The sequence below is a fragment of the Gnatocerus cornutus genome, chromosome 5, assembly GCF_029298725.1.
Source record: "Gnatocerus cornutus isolate USDA-ARS CGAHR chromosome 5, icGnaCorn1.1, whole genome shotgun sequence".
In the NCBI taxonomy this organism is placed as follows: domain Eukaryota; kingdom Metazoa; phylum Arthropoda; class Insecta; order Coleoptera; family Tenebrionidae; genus Gnatocerus; species Gnatocerus cornutus.
In genome coordinates this window covers 10,648,522-10,666,596 of record NC_142237.1, presented here as the reverse complement: position 1 = coordinate 10,666,596, position 18,075 = coordinate 10,648,522, and the positions used below count along the sequence as shown (strand labels likewise).

Below are 18,075 nucleotides of genomic sequence, written 5' to 3'. Positions count from 1 at the left end.
ATTAAATGTTATTACTCCGAACGGCACTAATAAAATAGTTTGTTTGCAGCTGAACGTAATTCAATTCATGGAATCTTTGAATTGTGATCTAGTTTAATATTGTTATGTTGGTCACTTGGTTTTTAGTAACTTTTTTTTGACGGAACTAAACGGAGTTTTGTATGATGGAATTTGGTTGTTTTACGCTGTATGATTCTGTATTGTGAAGTTGGTGAAATACTAAAACTAATTGCATTTAAGTTGAAAGACGCAGTTTTCCAGTGAAAATTCTTGGCGGTTTAAAAAAGTCTCGTGTACGAATGGATTAACACAACATCATCGAACTTCTAACTTGTAATAATTTTAGGTTATGTTAAACTACCTCATGCCCTTTATATTGTAAAATTATCGCTTAAACATGACGGAAAACAGTAATTCTACTTCTATTATGACAGAAGTGACCACATTAATCCGCAATTGGGAAGATGAACATGGAGAGCCCAATTATGATCCTATCCAGACACTTACAAGGTAACTCTAGGCTAAGCTAAAACTAACTTAAACTTGTATGGATCTGTTAAAGGTTGGCTGAAATTTGTGAAGTGGAAACAGAAAATTATCTAAAAATGGATCCTGATCCTTTTGATGAACGTCATCCTTCAAGAACAGACCCAGACTGCAAGCTTGGCCAAATTTTAAAAGCATTATTTAGAAAAGACAATTTTATGAATAAAGTAAGTATCCAAAACTTACACTCCACGTGTGTTTTACTTAAAATTTTAGCTTGTTAATGATTATCTGAGGGACACATACTATTCAAGAGCTGGGATTTTGGGAAAAGACGTTGATCAACTAAACATATCTGCTTGCAGATTAATGTTGGATGTAATGCCTGGTTTAGAAACATCTGTGGTTTTTCAAGTAAGTTTTAAGAAATTTTAGTACTGAAGCTAAACAGTTTTTTTCAGCCTGATATGGATAATTTAATACTTCGGCTTATTAAGTGGACTACAAATTCAATAGAGCCTTTACAAAGTTACGCCACTGGACTTCTTGCCGCGGCCATGGAGATTCCAGAGATTGCGACTCGTTTCAGGTATTGATTACTGTCTTATTTTTTTCAGTTTTACATAACTGTCGTTTTTATTCTAGGGAACAAAACGGAAGACTTGTGCCTTTGCTGCTTCAAAGACTGCGTAGACTTCAGAATTCGTCCGAATTTGGAATGGCCGGTAACACCATTCGGCCTTTTGCCCATTTATCTTCAATGAAATCGCCTCCATATCGTGGAGATGGGGTGATAAAACTACCCCTTTCTTCTGGTATTAAAAGGCGTAAGTAATTTTATTTAGTTTAACAAAGTTTGCTCATCTGTTGACTTCAGCTCGTGAAAACGGTGTGGCTCCTAGCACAAAAAGCGCCCTGAAGGACAATACGGAATTAAATTCCACCAAACCAGAGAACGATGTAAGTACAGACTGTAAAATCCAGCTGTATTCTACAGATTTTCTTACAGTTATCTGACGGCGAAAGCGGTCAAAAAAGAAAAAGATTAAGACTCGAGCACGATTCCACAGAGGAAGTGATTGAACATAGTCCCCAGAAATCAATTTTGTTCAATGAAACGAGTAATTCTTCATGGGCCGAACTTGAAAGTTTTATGATTGGTACCGTGCAAATCTTTCCGCCAACGATAGCTACAAGGCAGATACTCATTCTCCGATATTTAACACCGTTGGGTGAATACCAAGAATTTTTGAGCCACGTTTTCGAAAATGAAGCTGTTAGTTTAATTCTTTGCTACGTGAATGTTCGAGCTACCAAGGAAGCCAGACTTGCGTTTGAAGCTCTGAAATATCTCGCAGCTCTATTATGTCATAAAAAATTCTCAATTGAGTTCATTCAGATGGACGGGCTTGAAACGCTTCTTGAAGTACCCAGACCGTCTATTGCGGCCACTGGTGTTTCAATTTGTTTGTACTATTTAGGGTACTGCGAAGAAGCCATGGAAAGAGTCTGTTTGCTGCCAAAATACATCATTAGCAATTTAGTTAAGTAAGTTTTTTTTCAAGATTGTTATCCGTTCGTACTAAATTCGTTGCTTTTAGATACGCTCTGTGGTTGTTGGAATGCTCGCACGATTCTGGAAGATGCCATGCGATTATGTTCTTCGGCTTAACATTTCAATTTAAGGTCATTTTAGAAGAGTTCGATGCTCAAGACGGCTTAAGAAAGCTGCACAATGTGGTTCGTATTTCAAACTTCGTTTATTTCTCTCGTGTGATCCAATTTTTCAGATTTCAACTTTATCAATTTTACTCCCTGATACGGACACCACTCAACTAAATGAAGATCAAGAATGTGCAGCCCGACAAATAGTTCGCCATGTGTGCGTCGCCTATCGCCGATATTTAGAAGCCCATTTAAATTCTAAGGTTGAGCCAATCAAAAGATCGCAGTTGCGACCGAATGAAAGACCGGTACATCCCCCAGTGCCGGCACAACCTAGTTATAAACCATGCAAATCGTCGCCTGAAGAAATTCAACAAAATGTTGAGATTTTGCTTCAGCATATGCCTTTCAGGGTGCACTGGGTGCCTGTTGATCAGTTACTCAAATTAGGAGGCATCACGTTGTTATTGAAGATTATCGCCTATGCCTATGAATGGAACTACAGTGGCAGAGCTGAGACTGTAAGATCAGCTTTAGACGTACTGGCAATTGCGTGTGTTATGCCTAAAGTCCAGTTGCTATTCTGTGAACGGGTTGAACTACCTGAAGAAAGTGCCACCGTCGGTATGATAATTCTAATTTAAATAAAATTGTTTTCTTCATATATTTTTTTAGGTATTAACATTATTTTAGGGGCAGCTGAAGGCGAAATAGTCGCAGATGCGGATGTCCAAAAAGCTGCTCTCAGAGTAATTGTAAATTGCGTCTGTGCTCCCATCTCTAGGGTGAGTTTCCGCTATTTTTGTCTTTGAAGTATCTTCATTTAATTTTAGGTCGGTGGTAATGTGGCGAGATTTTCAAGTCATGTAAACTCTCCGAACAAAAAAATGAAATTTAAAAACAGTGAAGATCTAATTCAGAAAGTCTGGGACTGTGTCCGATCAAACAGCGGCATTATGGTCTTGTTGACTCTAATGAACATTAAAACTCCAATCACTGACGCTGATTGTATCCGTACTCTAGCGTGTAAAGCGTTGGCTGGGTTAGCCAGATCCGAAACTGTAAGACAGATTGTCTCAAAACTGCCATTGTTCACTAGCGGCCAACTTCAGAGTAAGTTGACTAACGTGATGTTTTTTTTTTTGTTCTAACAGTAGTTTCCAGATCTCATGAGGGATCCTATTTTACAAGAAAAACGACAAGAACACGTTACTTTTCAAAAATACGCTTTAGAACTCTTGGAGAGATTGTCAGGAAAAACAAAACACAGAGGCAACGACTTGGAAGTGTCCCTTGCTAACATCCACAGAGTAAGAAGTGTTTTTTCTGTACCAACTTTTTTCAAAATGCGATTCCAGGCTAATGTGGTGGCACAAACAAAAATTCAGTTTAATGACAGACAACTTCTTCAATTGATACACCAGCATTTGATCACCAAAGGGTTTCCCGATACTGCTGCCATGTTGGTCAAAGAAGCTAATCTCTCCAACGCCATCACTCAGGTCTCTGCTCATCAGCCGACAAAGTTCAGATACTCCACGCCGCTCACACCGTCTCGAGTAAGTTATCCATGACGATTTGCAAAATTGCAAGTTAACTTGTCTTGGTTTCTTTCTCAGCTCAAGTTCTCTGGATCTCAACACCGGCATTTACCGGCGTTGCCTCTGCAAAGAGAAGAATCAACCGCTGTTATTAATGGCGCGACCAGTAACTCACCCGCTATTAAACTGATAAAGTAATTTGCGTAATTCTTGGTGACAATTTTCACTACTTAAATTTTTAGAAAAACTCCACAAAGCCATCCAAACACGCCGGTTCAAAACTCAAGACTACAAAAACAAACTAACAACGACCTCGTGGTTAGGGTACCCACTCAAACAATGTTGGAAGAACCAACGAGTCCTCCAGAGCAGCCACGAGTTAGTTTGGATTCAATCATTACTGAGTATCTTACCAATCAGCACGCTCTGTGCAAGAACCCGATGGCCAATTGTCCGAAATTCAATCTTTTCATGTAAGATGTTACTTTCAGTGATTGTTTACTAAATCGTTTATTATAGTCCTCACAAGTGTCCAGACCCGAAACCAAAGATAACTTCTGCCAATAATTTCGTCCTGAGATGTGCGCGTCGCGCCATTGGTTATCAATGCAAATCAATGAATAGAAAGTTTATCCATTCCCGATTCTGTCCAGTTCAAACTATTAGATCGTCCTCTGACGGAGATTGTTTCACTTGTGCAAAGTTCTTGCCTGGGGATCAAAGCATCATCGTCGGTGATTACAGTGGTGATATTCGAATTTTTAATTTGCACAGCGGAAATGAAGAACGAATGTTCCAAACTCATGATAGTTATATAGTGCACTTGGAGCCTAATCGAACTGGGGAGTTTTTATTAACCAGTTCAACGTGGGGCAGACCTCTATCAGCTTTGTGGGGAATCGCTGGATCTGACATGAAGTAAGTTCAAGCAAGTTTTATTCCGTGTAATTAATTGTCTTTCAGATTTGCTTTGGATGAGGAAGAACACGTCGAATTCAGTAAAGTCTCGCAAGATCGCATTGTAGCAACGAAGTTAGAAGTTGCGACCGTAAGTTTGACAAACTTGAAGTTGATATTTTTAATAATTCGTCTTTAGATATACGATGTGAGCACCGGTCAATCAATTATGAGATTAGTTCCTACAGTCAGCAATCAGTACACTAGAAACAAAGCCACTTTTAGTCCTTTTGACGACTTGGTCCTCTCTGACGGCGTTTTATTTGACGTTGCGTCGGGGAAACAAATTCACAAGTTGGATAAACTCAATCAAACGCAAAGTGGGGTTTTTCATCCCAATGGATTAGAGGTAGTAAAACCATGTGGTTGATAGTCTCTAATTGTTTATTTAACAGATTGTATCAAATACCGAAGTCTGGGATATTCGAACTTTTCATCTCCTCAAAACCGTTCCGGTACTAAATCAACGCAGTGCAATCTTCTCGCCTGTTAACAGTGCAATTTACGCGATTTCAATGGAACAAGAACTGGATGATGGAGACCCGACCTTCGATTCCAGTTTTAAAACAGTTGATGCCATTGATTACTCGAGCATCGCTACAATTGATGTGAAGAAAAATATTTATGATCTTGCAGTCAACCGGTTTGATACACAGATTGTTATTGTTGAAAACCAAGGAATGTATCAATCAGTTCAAGAGTCAGTCGTTCGGATATACGATGTCGGCAGGAAACGCGACGATGAGGATGAACAAGTATGATCGACTTTTCTTTTTTTCTCAGTTTATAATAACTCTGAATTATAGGAAGAAGAGGAAGATGAGGAAGACGACGACATGGACGGCACTGATGATGACGGTTCTGATAATGATGGTAATTATTAAATATGTTGTTAAAAATATATTGTCTGGCAGTCATGGATTTTCTAGATCCACTGGTGATCAACTTAGGTGGAGATAACGAGAACAACGACAATAACGCCAATAACGACGACGATAATGAAGATGATGATGACAATCCATTTGACAGTGAATCTGAAAGTTGGACTAGTTTGTCAAGTGACTCAGATGATTCGTTTCTGGATGATGTTATGGATCTTTGAACTATTATGGTAAAATAAGAATTAAATGTGATAGATTTTGGATTTGTGTTTTTGAGCGTGTGATGGAGTGCATTAAAAACGTTCAAAGTGGACTAAAATCATTTAATACAGTTGTATTCTGGTAGAACTATGATTTCCAATGTTGCAAGATTTTGTTTACTTTCATCGTGTGTATGGTTTTAAGTGATTCATCAAATGTACCAAATTTTGAAGTAAATGTTGCCCCTTCTGTATTATATTTCATAAATAAATCTGATTCTAAGAAAAACACTTTCAGAAGACGAACCAAAGAAATAATTACGCTGTGGACCGCTTTTTGCCAAGATTGGTTTATCAGGTATTTTATTATATTCGCAAGTAATAAAGCTTATCGACTAAAAATTTTCATTAGTTCCTTATTTTGTCATCTTGGAATTAACGGAAGTAATTCTACGTTTATTGCAGTAGTATTTATAACCCGCAGATTAACTGATATTGCTTTAAAACCCTGTAAATGCACGTAGTGTTAATTACTTTTGTTGGAACAAATCAAAATTCCATCTCTTATCGTTTCCAAGTTGATGGTTATTGGACATCAGTCATTCGTCGCAACATGTGCAAAGCGTCAATATAGATACACTTTTTGTTATTATTCCAGCAAAAACTTGTTAGATCATAAACACGAGAAAATTGAACGAGTTACTTGTAAAAAACGTCTTACTCATAATACAAGTGCATTGAGGTCTATTTTCTTGTATTTGGGCTTATTTTGACAAAAAATAGAGATTTTAGAAAATTTTATTTTAGGACGAACCAAGCTTTTTTTTTATTAAAATTTGTATCTTTGTTAGTTTTCAAGTTATGACAATGAAATTTGGGGAAGTTACTACTTTCTAATGTGTTCATTAACTGTGCCAAAGTTCAAAATTTTAAAACAGAAAATAGAGATTTTAGAATCACTCATTCGTCACATGTGCAAAGCGTGAAAATACGGCGCGTATTACTGTGGAATAAGTTATCGTTTCTAATAATAAAATTTATTACTTTAATTAAGATATTAATTAAAAAAAATAGCTGTATATAAAAGTGTTAAATCAATACTGTAGTTTCGTGAGTAGGCATTTTTCAGTAGCTCTAAACATAATCTAAAGGATCGTTTGCACTAAAGTCACGAGTAGTGATCCATGACGTAGTAAATCCATTTAAGGTAGTTAAACACAGTCGTATAAATTCCATATTTGTTTCGGAGACCACAACCGTCCCCGAAACTGGTGATGCCTTGAATATTATACGCCACTCTTGATTTCCGCTTAAAGGGGCACATGAGCCCCCCGCCGCTATCCCCAGCACACGTGTCAGCTTTACCAGAAGGCCACCCAGCACATAACATATTGGGGGTGATTAGAAAGTGGCGGTATGATCTTCTGCAGACATTGGGCGAAACAATCGGAAGCTGAAATGAGTAATCTTCACGGAAACTCACTAAAAACGTGTGTTTTATTACCTTTGCCTCATGTAGAGTATGGGTGCCGTAAGTATCAGTAGCCCTGATTTTTCCCCAGCCCATCACTGTGCAGATTTCGGCGGGTCTGGGGCTTCTATCGGGCAAACAAGCAATCGGAAGAGTCACAGCTCTGGGTAACTGCAAGAGAGCGATGTCGTTGTCCACCGTCTTGTGGTTGAATTTTGGGTGTTGAAAAATCTTGTACACGGTCATCTCAAGCTCGCGTCCATCTCGAGCTCTCAAGTCATGTTCATTCAGTCTTACTCGTAAATATGGACGAATACAATGACTAGCGGTGAGGACCCACCGTGGGCCTATGAGTGTGCCCCCGCAGAACACTTCCTAAAATTGAACATTCCATTATCCAATCTACTCATTAAAGTGGAGTTTAGGACGCAATTGATTTATGGCCAGGAGATTAAATTGGCGGAATATAAGAGTACTGGCCATCAATAAATGTTAACGTTAAATTATGTGCCAGCGTTTAAAATGATTGCGATTATTAGTTATAGAAACATTTGCAAAACAAGTCGTTAAATAAAGGCAACATTAAAATCTAAAGAATTCAAATAAAATATAATAGTAAAAGTTAGTGCCGTGACTCAGTCAGTTCCCGATGTTTACTATTAATAATTTCAAAGTTGAAGGTACTACAAACAAGTTGTAAGTATGTTATGTAAATAAAATGTTCCTCTAAAAAACGGGACAATGAATTGATTTTAAAGTGTAAAAAATGGAAATAGGATCTGCACTATGATTTTATCTTTTTGTGATTGATTATAATAATTTATTTTGTGTTTATAGTTTCCAAAAATAGCTTATCTTTATCTATGCGCTACCTTATCACCTCATCAATTTATCATCTTACACTTTCTGTCGTTATTCCAGTAAAATCTTGTTACATCATAAACACGAGAAAATTGAACGAGTCACTTATGTAAAAGACATCTTACTCGTAATACGAATGCATTGGGGTCTATTTTTTTGTATTTGCGCTTATTTTGACAAAAAATAGAAATTCTAGAAAATTTTATGTTAGGACGAACCAAGAATTTTCAACGTTTGTTTTTTTAAACTTAAAATCTATGTTAGTTTTAGAGATATGACAATGAAATTTGGGCTATTTCTATTTCTAAAGTGTTCATTAACTGTGCCAGAGTACAAACTTTTAGAACAAAAAATAGAGGTTTTAGAAAATTCATATCTTTGTTAGTTTTTAAGTTATGTTATTATTTATCACAGCTTTAAAAGAGGGTGCAAGATTTTTAAACGTGATTGTACGTACGTAGTATTTATTAAGAATGGCGACGTGCCATGGCCATTTGTACTTTTTTGATTCGACACCACCGATGATTTTCAACATTCTGGATTTCCGGAAAGGCAGTCCGCAACGTTTGACTCGTCGTCTTCGGGAGACACGGCGAGAGAGGTCATCGCTGTTATATTGGTACCTGTTGATTTCTTTAACATAACATTGTTAATGTTGGTACTACCAAGGTCGCAAAGCCTTGTCTAGCCCTAATCTTGTAAGAGCTAGGAAAGCCCGTTTGCGCCAAAGTACAAACACCAAAAATTGGAAAATATCAGGCAACTCTTTTAAAGGCACTTCAGCAAACAGAATTGGTGACAAATTTTATTATGGTAGTAAAATGGCAAGTTAAATAGACAAAACGAAACAGAAGTATCGAAATGCTTTCGCGCTTACTAATTAAAAGGCAAATATTCCTTACCATAATGACTTTGTTGATTATCCATTAAATTCAACACGTAATTCTCACACATAGAATTGTCGTGATAGCAATAAGCAGATTGTTCTTGATGTTTTTTCCTGCAACGGCCCGGTTTTCTGCAAATACGTATTCTTTGTGTCCGACAGTTTTCAGAACATGGAGACCAGCTGGACCATTTGCTCCATATTCTGGAAGGTGCTTGACGCGTAAGATGACTACTGTCCTATGACACAATTTTTAAGCAGTTTTAATAAAGAAGATCTGAACTCACTTCGTTCAAGTGCACAACGCGAAATTGGTTCTTCTGGAGAGCTTTCCTCCTGCACCTTTTTTTTCCACAGGGCTTCTCTTCATAAATTCTCGAATCTTGACATTTTGATGAAATACATGTCTTCATTCTTCTTTGAAGGCAGTTAACGCAACGCGACCATGGTGACCATGAGGTGTACAGTTTAGTTCGATTGGAAAATTGAGTTTCTTCCGAAAGAACGTCTTCCGTTACTTCTGCGTGGGATTCTTGCATTGCTTGATTGTGATCCTAAAATTGAATATTAAGTGTGTATTATAATCCCATAAAATCTAAATTTATGATCCGTTGTTTTCATGATATTACATAATGTCGACTTCCGTCCGGAATGTCAATATTGGAGACTCGAGTCGATTGTTTTACATGGCCTAATTTAACTTCTGTTAATTCGATTGGTGCGATTTAATGCACATGTGTAATTTTACCATCGCGTGGTTGGTACCGGAAGTGCGCACAAATTATTAAATTTCCTTGGTTTATTTTTAGTTTTTCAATTTAGAATTTTGGGAATGAAAATATTTTGATCAGTTTGCAGAATTTTTCCTGTAGATATACATATTAAACTGAGAGACAGGTACCCACCACACTTGCGCATCGTCTGAGATATTTTTAACTTGTTCGCTGAAGCAATTAGAAGGGAGAAGAGACGTTAAATAGACGAATGAAAAGACGTTTGTAAATCAGACTAAACAAACAATCGGAGCTGAGGATCTCTGCTTAAAAAGATTAATGAGCTCCTCATTGTTCATTTATTATATTAATAATGCATTTATAAATTAATTCAATAATAGGACCTATTACGTGTTACTACTGTTCCTATTTTTACCGAAAAGTGTTTTCGAAGTGAGATCCCATTGTCATTTAGCTTCAAAAATATTTAGGTGATTTATGGAACATTTTTGTGGGTTTTATGCACATTTCGTTCGATTTCTCCATAATTAACCGTTAGATCTTGATAAAGACCCACTTTTTGATGATTTTTAACCTGTATTTTACGAATACAGTCTTCAAAACCGTCTGTCAATAGCAGAAATCGTTTATAAATTTAATACACGTCCGTTGATTTATTAGTGCAATTATTATTGGGCTCGTTTCCAACACTTGAATTGACGTGAATTATTTTTTAAGTGATTTTATTCTTCGTCTTTGTTATTAAAAATGATAACACTGTTGTTATCAATGTTCTGAGTGCAAATTCTAAATTTAAAACTTTTTAGAACTTTGTTTGTGGCCCTAATTCTTACATCAAATTTAGGTCGACTAATGTTAAATTAAAGATTTTATTGCAACGGAAATATGTATGTCTTAAACTCATTAGTGAGTTTTACGATCTCATTTTTCTTTCAAAACTGTAATACTAGGTCAGAATTAGCTCATGGTCAAAAATTAGTAAGTTGAAAATTACGTAAATGGGAATTTTTCGATTATTTAGAATGAGCAAATTTTTGAAATTTTGTATAAACTCTTGTAATTTAGTCATTACTTCGGCTACATCTTTGAAATTTGTTAAGATTACTACTTTAAGGTTGCTTGCTAGATCTGCCAAATTACAACATTTTTGAAATGGCAAGTCAGATTTTAGAAATTTTTGGTGATTTAGAATTAAAAAAACTTTAAACTTTCGTAAAAACTCGTAAATTAGTTGTTCCTTGGGATGCATCTTTGAAATTTGTAGAGATAACAACCTTAAAGTTGTTTGCCAGATCTCCCAAATTACACCATTTTTGAAAAAGCGAATCTGATTTTAGAAATTTGTTTATGATTTAGAATGAGCAAAATTTTGAATTTTTTTTTTAAAACTCTAGTAAATTAGTTATTACTTAGGCTACATCTTTGAAATTTTTAGAGATTATTACCTTAAAGTAGCTTGCTAGATCCACCAAATTAAAATATTTTTTAAAAAGCGAGTCAGATTTTATAATTTTTTTATGATTTAGAATTAGCAAATTTTGAAATTTTGTAAAAACTCTTGTAACTTAGTTATTACTTGGGCTACATCTTTAAAATTTATAGAGATTATTATTTAGGTACCAAAATTAGCTCATGGTCAAAAATTAGTGCTGAAAAATTACTTCCATTCGAATCTTCTAATTTTAGCCATGATTGCAACACATTTATGCAAATTGGCAACTTACTTGACACCTTCGTAAGTTAATTGAAACGGATATTTGAGCAAAAGTGATAAATTTCTAACATAAAGATATCAATTTTTGTCAGCTGTAAATAAAAGAAAATTTATCTGGGTTGAAACTTATCAAATTCGGTCTCAAAAATTAAAAAAAATCTACAGGAAATGACGTTTTTTGTTCTTACTGTATTTGATCTGATTCTATTGCTGTTTACTTTTGTTGTATAATTATTAAAAGAGACCTTTATCTATGTTGGTCACTGAAGACAATAAACAATACCATTAATTAAATAAATTGCAGAACTACAATCATTTATCAAAATGCTGGCAGGGTTATCCCAGTATTAAAAAATATGTTTACAAACTTAAAAATGGCACCTTGAAGTGATATAATTCAGTAGAGGTACTTGACACAAAATATAAACAAAAGCTGGCATTGACTTTCGTTAATTCTTCCTTATCGCAGATAAATTATCTCCAATTTAATTGAGAAAATTGAAAGACGTTTAAGTTAATATTTACGACCGCGGTGGGGTTAGAACTGGCTGCTCGGCGACTTCTGAGTTCATGGAGTTCAAGGTGCAACTGCTACTGATCGTTTTATCCTAAGCTTAAAATAGTTACAAAGTACCAAACTTCACCAAGTCATTTGGTGATAATTAACTACTGATTAAATGATTTCCAGATGAATTACTGTGACGAACTTGTGTGGTATCATCGTTACAGTTTTTATTGTTCGGATCGTAAAGGTCACAAACATTCTTATTTCAATCATAGGTCAGTAACTTTTCGTGTAAAATTAGAATATCCGCGATTTTTTCGGTCCTCGCATTAGGTAGACAAATATTCGAGTCCTTTGAATTCCTGCAGATTTATCGTCACGCTACTGACAAATCATTTGACCTAGATAATTCACAATAAAATCCATCAAAGGGATGGTTCTACATTGAAATCGATCGATAATTTTGTTAACAATTGGTAGAGCAGTGACCCATGAGGAATCACTATTCATGTTCACAATTGTTTCAAATTAATTCAAGCGCTATTTTTAGATGTAGTCGCAGACAAGAATCGTACATCTACCTGCGAATCTTTAAATATTGATTCGTTTTATTACTTTGAAGACAAATTTAGCATCTGCTATTTGCATAACGTTTTAGATGTTCTTATTAAAATCATGGCTCGCAGAACGCTAGTGGCGAACCTACTCACTTTAATTGCGGTAAAGTTTTGTTCTTCTTATAAGTTAAAAGATTCATATTTCTTGCGCTGCTGCATTTTGCTTGGAAAGTAATGAATATGGAACCCGTATAATTTACCCGGTAATGATATATTCCATTCCTGTTTGCAAAAATTCAAGTCTTCCAAGGAAAGTGATAATTAATCAGCTTTGTAAAATAGTTAGTTAACAAAAAAAAGACATACTCACCAATTTGGCGATGGTAGAAAACTCTTTAAGGCACATGACATGAATTAAAAGAACAACAGACCGGAAACGCATATTTGTTTTTGAACAAATAAAATTTACTTATTATGGTTTTTCACTTCGCGTTGGTTTTCATAATAAATAATCAACTCTTCCATATCATTCAACAAATACACTTTGTACGGATAAACAAAACCATTATTAACAGCAAATTAGTAAATATCATTCTTTGCGAAATGATAAGAGAAGATAATCATTTTTTCTTGAAATTCATATTATTCTAGGATGAACGTGATGTCGAAAAGCACGATTAACTAAGAGCCGGCTGCCTTCTAAACCGAGCAAACCAAACTAATTCCGACTCAGTTGACTCTGTTGCAATACCGCCGAAACCTGATCTTTGAAATATGCTAGCTGACAGCTTAAGCGCCCCGCACACTCCCGGGTCTAATGCTATAATGTCGCAGATAATCGTTAAAGAGCTTCTTCCCTCTTGGATGATGAAATATGGGAAAAAAGTCATTACTTTAATAACATCCACCAAATAAGGCGACGAGTATCATAAAACACTGAACAAGTTATTTGTTGTAGGAGAGTTTGATGTTAATCAAAACAGAAGGAAAAGTGGAGGAGCTAAGGGAAATATGAAGGAATTTTTGTTGCTTTTGCAAGTCTAGAGTTAATTATTACCTTAAAGTAGTTTGCAAGTAGTTTGCTAGAACCGCCAAATTACAAGTTTGATAGGGCGAGACAGATTTTAAAAACTCTTGAAAATTAGTTATTACTTGGGCTACATCTTTGAACGTTGTAGAGATAACTTGTAGAGATAAAAGTTTTTTGCTAGATCTACCAAATTTCAACATTTTTGAAAAAGGGAGGCAGATTTTAGAAATTTTTTGATGATTTAGAATGAGCGAAATTTTGAAATTTTGCAAAAACTTTTGTAAATTAGTTATTACTTGGGCTATATCTTTGAAATTTGTAGAGATTATTACCTTAAAGTAGTTCGCTAGATCTGCCAAATTACAAATTTTTTTATAACGCGAGATAGATTTTAGAAATTTTTTAGTGATTAGAGTGAGCAAAATTTTGAAGTTTTATAAAAACTCTCATAAATTTTTTGTTACTTGGACTACGTCTTGGAAATTTGTCGAGATTACTACCTTAAAGATGTTTGCTTGATCCGCCAAATTGCAACATTTTTTAAAAAGCGTGTCAGATTTTATAATTTTTTTTTATGATTTAGAATGAGCAAAATTTTGAAATTTCGTAAAAACTCTCCTAAATTTGTTATTACTTAGGCTACATCTTTGAAATTTGTAAAGATTTCTATTTATCTTGAAGTTGTCTGCTAAATTACATTTTAAAAAGCGTATCAGATTTTAGAATTTTTTTTATGATTTAGGATGAACAAACTTTTGAAATTTCGTAAAAACTCTTAAAAATTAGTTATTACTTAGCCTACTTCTTTGGAATTTGTGGAGATTACTACTTGAAACTTGCTTCTTAGATCTACCAAATTACAAAATTTTTGAAAGATCGAGTCAGATTCTAGAAATTTTTTGATTATTTAGAGTAAGAAAATTTTGCTATCAGAAAATAAGGGTAGATCTTTTAATAAAAATGTTATTACTGTACTACTAAAACCGCCAGAATGAACATACAGGTGAACCCGAATAAACAAGTGGCAAAAAACGTCTTTATTAGAATTCCCGTCAGTTTAGCAATGAGAGTGGTAGATAAATGTTGGTTTTACAATGCCAAATTGTTCGAATTTGGAATATTTTGAGTTAGATTTTTTTATTCTGTGCCAGTGGTTTCTTCAAATGTGTTGTGATGAACTTAAACTCATAAAAAGTGTTTATAATCTGTGAATCTGATTTTATGCGTGATGACATTTTTGGATTCTCCAATGGAGGGCATGTGGTCAGTTTTCATAATAACTTCAGGTAACTTTATCATTTATCATGATTACATTTCTAATTAAAATTTCAGAGTTTGCATTTTCACATTCAAATTTTGAATTTTTTGCAGAATCATTACAGCAGTGTCTGATATTGTGGTTAAAATGTTTGCACTTTATTCGGGTTCATCCTGTATAGTCTATGAAAGATGAGTTACGATCGGGTTGGTGCGTTTATTGTTATAAAAACTACTTTGTTAAGGTCAATGCAAGCCAATGAATGAATTTTTTTTTTCGAGTTTTATTCCAAATTTAATCACATTTTCTATTTTGATATGAAGTTAGGAAGTGGACCTTTAAAATAATCAAATTTTCTAAAAGACTTTTATGCTCTAGAATTTTAAAATTGGTCACGATTAATAAACTTGTCAAAAGTCGTTATCTTGTTTTTGTCATTAAAACTGCTAGAATTACTTTTTTTTTCGCAAAGTTGGAGGCGGAAGCGGAAGTCCATGCAGATGTTAAAATCTTGGATTTTCAGTAAGACAAGCCCAATTTATCGCCTTTTGCTTCTGAACAGTTTTCATTAAAAAAAATTGATTTCCCATCGATACGGTGTGCGTCACACGACCGTCGCATTTTTGCAGATGTTTACACTGAAGCCATTAATTTTACGTCCAAAATGGCACCCATTAATATTAAAAACGTAAACACACTTTTTTACTACCGGTACCAACGAACTGCAATCATTTTAATTACAGTTTATGTGTCACTGATAAATATTTGGATCTTTATTTGTTTTTATATCTAAAACTTTAAATATCATTTTAATTTGTAGGAAATATGAGCCAGATGTTTTCCGGCTCTTTATGGAAATTAGAAAAAATGTGTCCATGTCAACGAGGTCACACAGAGAATGAATAATTTATTCGTTAAAACCCTCAGTATTGTTGTTAATAGTAGATAATGGTGCTATTATCCACATCTACAGTTTAATATGTAGCTGCAGCTTTTGTAACTCTCTAAAAGGCTTTGTGATATTATTTTTGACCTTAGTGCTGGAAAAATCAAGAACTGTTATTTATGTAATTTTTATTCAGAGTATAAATTATAATAAATAAACAAAATTGCTTTTAAAATATCTTTCAACCACAAACCCTGACGTGGCTAGTATTTGGCACCAAAATCCAGTCTTATCGAGTTACAAACCATAAGTACAAAATTACTCGAAGTTAATCATCCGCGTTATGGGAACAGACGGAGTTCTCACAATTTCCTTCCAAAGTTCGCTATTGCGGTCAATTTCGATTTTACCTAAAACGATTTTTTTCCCCAACAAATTCCTCGAAATTAATCTGACCAAAATCTTCACTTCTTCAATATTATCATTATTAACCGTAGCCCTCAAAGTTGCCGTGTTTGCTTCCAACTTCAAAGAAATCGTCGGATCAAACTTATCGCTCTTCATTTTTTGAATCAAATCTTCGTGCTCGAACGCTGTAATTTTAATGTAGAGCTGCCCTCCAATCTTCTCTTGATGCTGCATGGTTTGTAAGCTACACCGGTACTTGGTGATGCTAATTTCCACAACGTCGTTTTTTCTGTCTTCGCTGATGGCGTAGGAAAGGGTCATTTCAACGCTCCCGTTTTTACCTTCGCGCTGAAATTTTATAGCGCCATGAGAGAGTTTATTCAGTAAACATAGTCAAGGTTTTATGTCAACTGTTAGTACTTACAGGTTCGGATTGTATACCGCTCGTTATCTCTTTAATTCCTCTCCAAATGTCTGGCGTGCAGATGAGGTCGTCTCCTACTTTTTGAGTGAAGACTTTCAAATCAAGGTTGTAAGTCACCGCCCCCACTGTCCTTCTACTGTTAAGGGAATGTCGAAAACTCCTTCGAAATCTGTTGGTGTTTTCCCCAAATTCGCTAAACGAGAAAAACCTCTTCAATTTTGACACTGAGTGCTTCTTAGCTATCGTTTCTGTAGTATTTTCCAAAACCGCGTACACAGTAAAGGAGATAAACTTCCCTTTGAAGTAATCTTGGTAATGTTTAGACGGAGAATGCAAAGTGAAGGGGAACTCTTCGTTAAAAACAGGCCACGACTCCTGCACGACTTTCGTCTCGTACTTTTCCTTCTCCGGGAAAACTGTCGTCTAAAAAACGAAATTAGATCTTTAAAAAGTAACTCTACTTGTTCTCACCTTCACCAGATATCCATGGGGTTTGATGCTTCCGTAATTCACTGGGAGATGTCTTCCACCAATCACTTTAATCTTTAACTGTTTCGAACTCTTCGAAAAAGTCATTTTGAATCCAATTTGGGGTTCACTGGGTGCACTTTCCACGGTCACATTCGACTTAAAGAAGCTTTTCAAGTTGTTTAGTTTCTGCTCCATTTTCGTGCGGTCACTGGAATGCTCTCCACATGATCTCGAGTGTTAACAAGTGAACAATCATAAACAATTTAAGAGGATGAAGCTGAATAATTGAAAAGGCCACAATAGTACCCGCGCATTTGTTAACAGATGCCGTTAATTGGATTAAGTTTGTGCTACAATTACCTTATCGTAGATAACAGGATTTTTTAATACGTACTCTCATATCATATCAATCTGATAAGGGTTACTTAAAACACGCTAATACTCGGTGGACAAATATTAGGTCATTGAATAAAGAGAATCAGGTTTTCAAAGAATATTTTGTTTGGATAAAAATGTGTCAATGTAATCAGAACCGCAGTACAGTTTTTAGTATGTTGTTTAATTTTGGAGTGTTTACAATTAGCGTTATGTGGATAAATGGCAAAAGAACGACTAGTGGTAAACAAAATAAGATACTGAACTGATTACAATAAATAAATTATAAAAATCATAGTCATAAATAAATAGGGAAATATGTATTTATAAGCGAGTTGGATTAAAATTTATGGTGTATTGTTGGTTGCCTGGCTTAATTTAAGATTTTTACTGTTTGTAAAAAGCAAAGCAAAATATAAATTAAATAAAGAGATAGAAATTCTTTGAATTTTTTTTCACGATTTAGAACTTTGCCATTGTCCTAAAAAGATTTTATTTTGTGTCAATTCGTCTGCAACACAAATTACACGCGAACGAATGATCTGAAAAATTTTTGATTAATAAAAAAACATTCATGACTTAGAGTGAGAAATTTTTTTAAATTTCTTAAAAATTCTTGTAAATTAGTTATTACTTGGTATACATCTTTGAAATTTGTAGAGATTACCAGCTGAAAGTTGTTTAGTAGATCTGCCAAATAACAACATTTTTGAAAAGGCGATACCGATTTTAGAAAATTTTTGATAATTTAGAATGAACAAAATT

General features: G+C 34.8%; 3 protein-coding genes and 1 long non-coding RNA gene across 5 annotated transcripts; 2 read left to right on the top strand and 2 right to left on the bottom strand.

Moving 5' to 3' along the window:
* Positions 1-84: 84 nt before the first annotated feature.
* Positions 85-5,984, top strand: mahj (LisH and WD40 domain-containing protein mahjong). 2 transcript variants are annotated; one of them, XM_088037865.1, is made up of 22 exons: positions 85-293; positions 347-510; positions 563-713; positions 763-900; positions 948-1,075; positions 1,132-1,313; positions 1,364-1,446; positions 1,496-2,034; positions 2,088-2,226; positions 2,277-2,775; positions 2,827-2,936; positions 2,985-3,264; positions 3,316-3,461; positions 3,510-3,710; positions 3,771-3,886; positions 3,935-4,165; positions 4,212-4,610; positions 4,656-4,740; positions 4,789-4,998; positions 5,045-5,404; positions 5,456-5,522; positions 5,579-5,984. In XM_088037865.1, the coding sequence occupies exons 2-22, from the start codon at positions 398-400 to the stop codon at positions 5,749-5,751; spliced, it is 4,350 nt and encodes a 1,449-aa protein (XP_087893991.1). In that variant the 5' UTR covers positions 85-293; positions 347-397; the 3' UTR covers positions 5,752-5,984. The 2 variants fall into 2 exon arrangements, with proteins under 2 accessions (XP_087893991.1, XP_087893990.1); XM_088037864.1 differs by having other exon boundaries at positions 86-293; positions 5,564-5,984.
* LOC148174386 (uncharacterized) lies at positions 5,669-6,527 on the top strand. The gene is made up of 2 exons (XR_015770202.1): positions 5,669-5,760; positions 6,029-6,527. It is a non-coding gene; the product is annotated as an uncharacterized LOC148174386 (long non-coding RNA).
* Positions 6,528-6,621: 94 nt separating this feature from the next.
* Positions 6,622-13,214, bottom strand: LOC148174385 (uncharacterized). The gene is made up of 6 exons (XM_088037866.1): positions 12,829-13,214; positions 9,236-9,502; positions 8,965-9,187; positions 8,520-8,695; positions 7,235-7,576; positions 6,622-7,183 (listed from the first exon to the last, which is right to left on the bottom strand). Exons 1-6 carry the CDS (start codon positions 12,898-12,900, stop codon positions 6,899-6,901), a joined length of 1,365 nt encoding a protein of 454 aa, XP_087893992.1. The 5' UTR covers positions 12,901-13,214; the 3' UTR covers positions 6,622-6,898.
* A 2,658-nt stretch (positions 13,215-15,872) lies between these two features.
* Positions 15,873-17,277, bottom strand: LOC148174384 (uncharacterized). The gene is made up of 3 exons (XM_088036324.1): positions 16,936-17,277; positions 16,465-16,887; positions 15,873-16,388 (listed from the first exon to the last, which is right to left on the bottom strand). Exons 1-3 carry the CDS (start codon positions 17,128-17,130, stop codon positions 15,951-15,953), a joined length of 1,056 nt encoding a protein of 351 aa, XP_087892450.1. The 5' UTR covers positions 17,131-17,277; the 3' UTR covers positions 15,873-15,950.
* Positions 17,278-18,075: the final 798 nt, after the last annotated feature.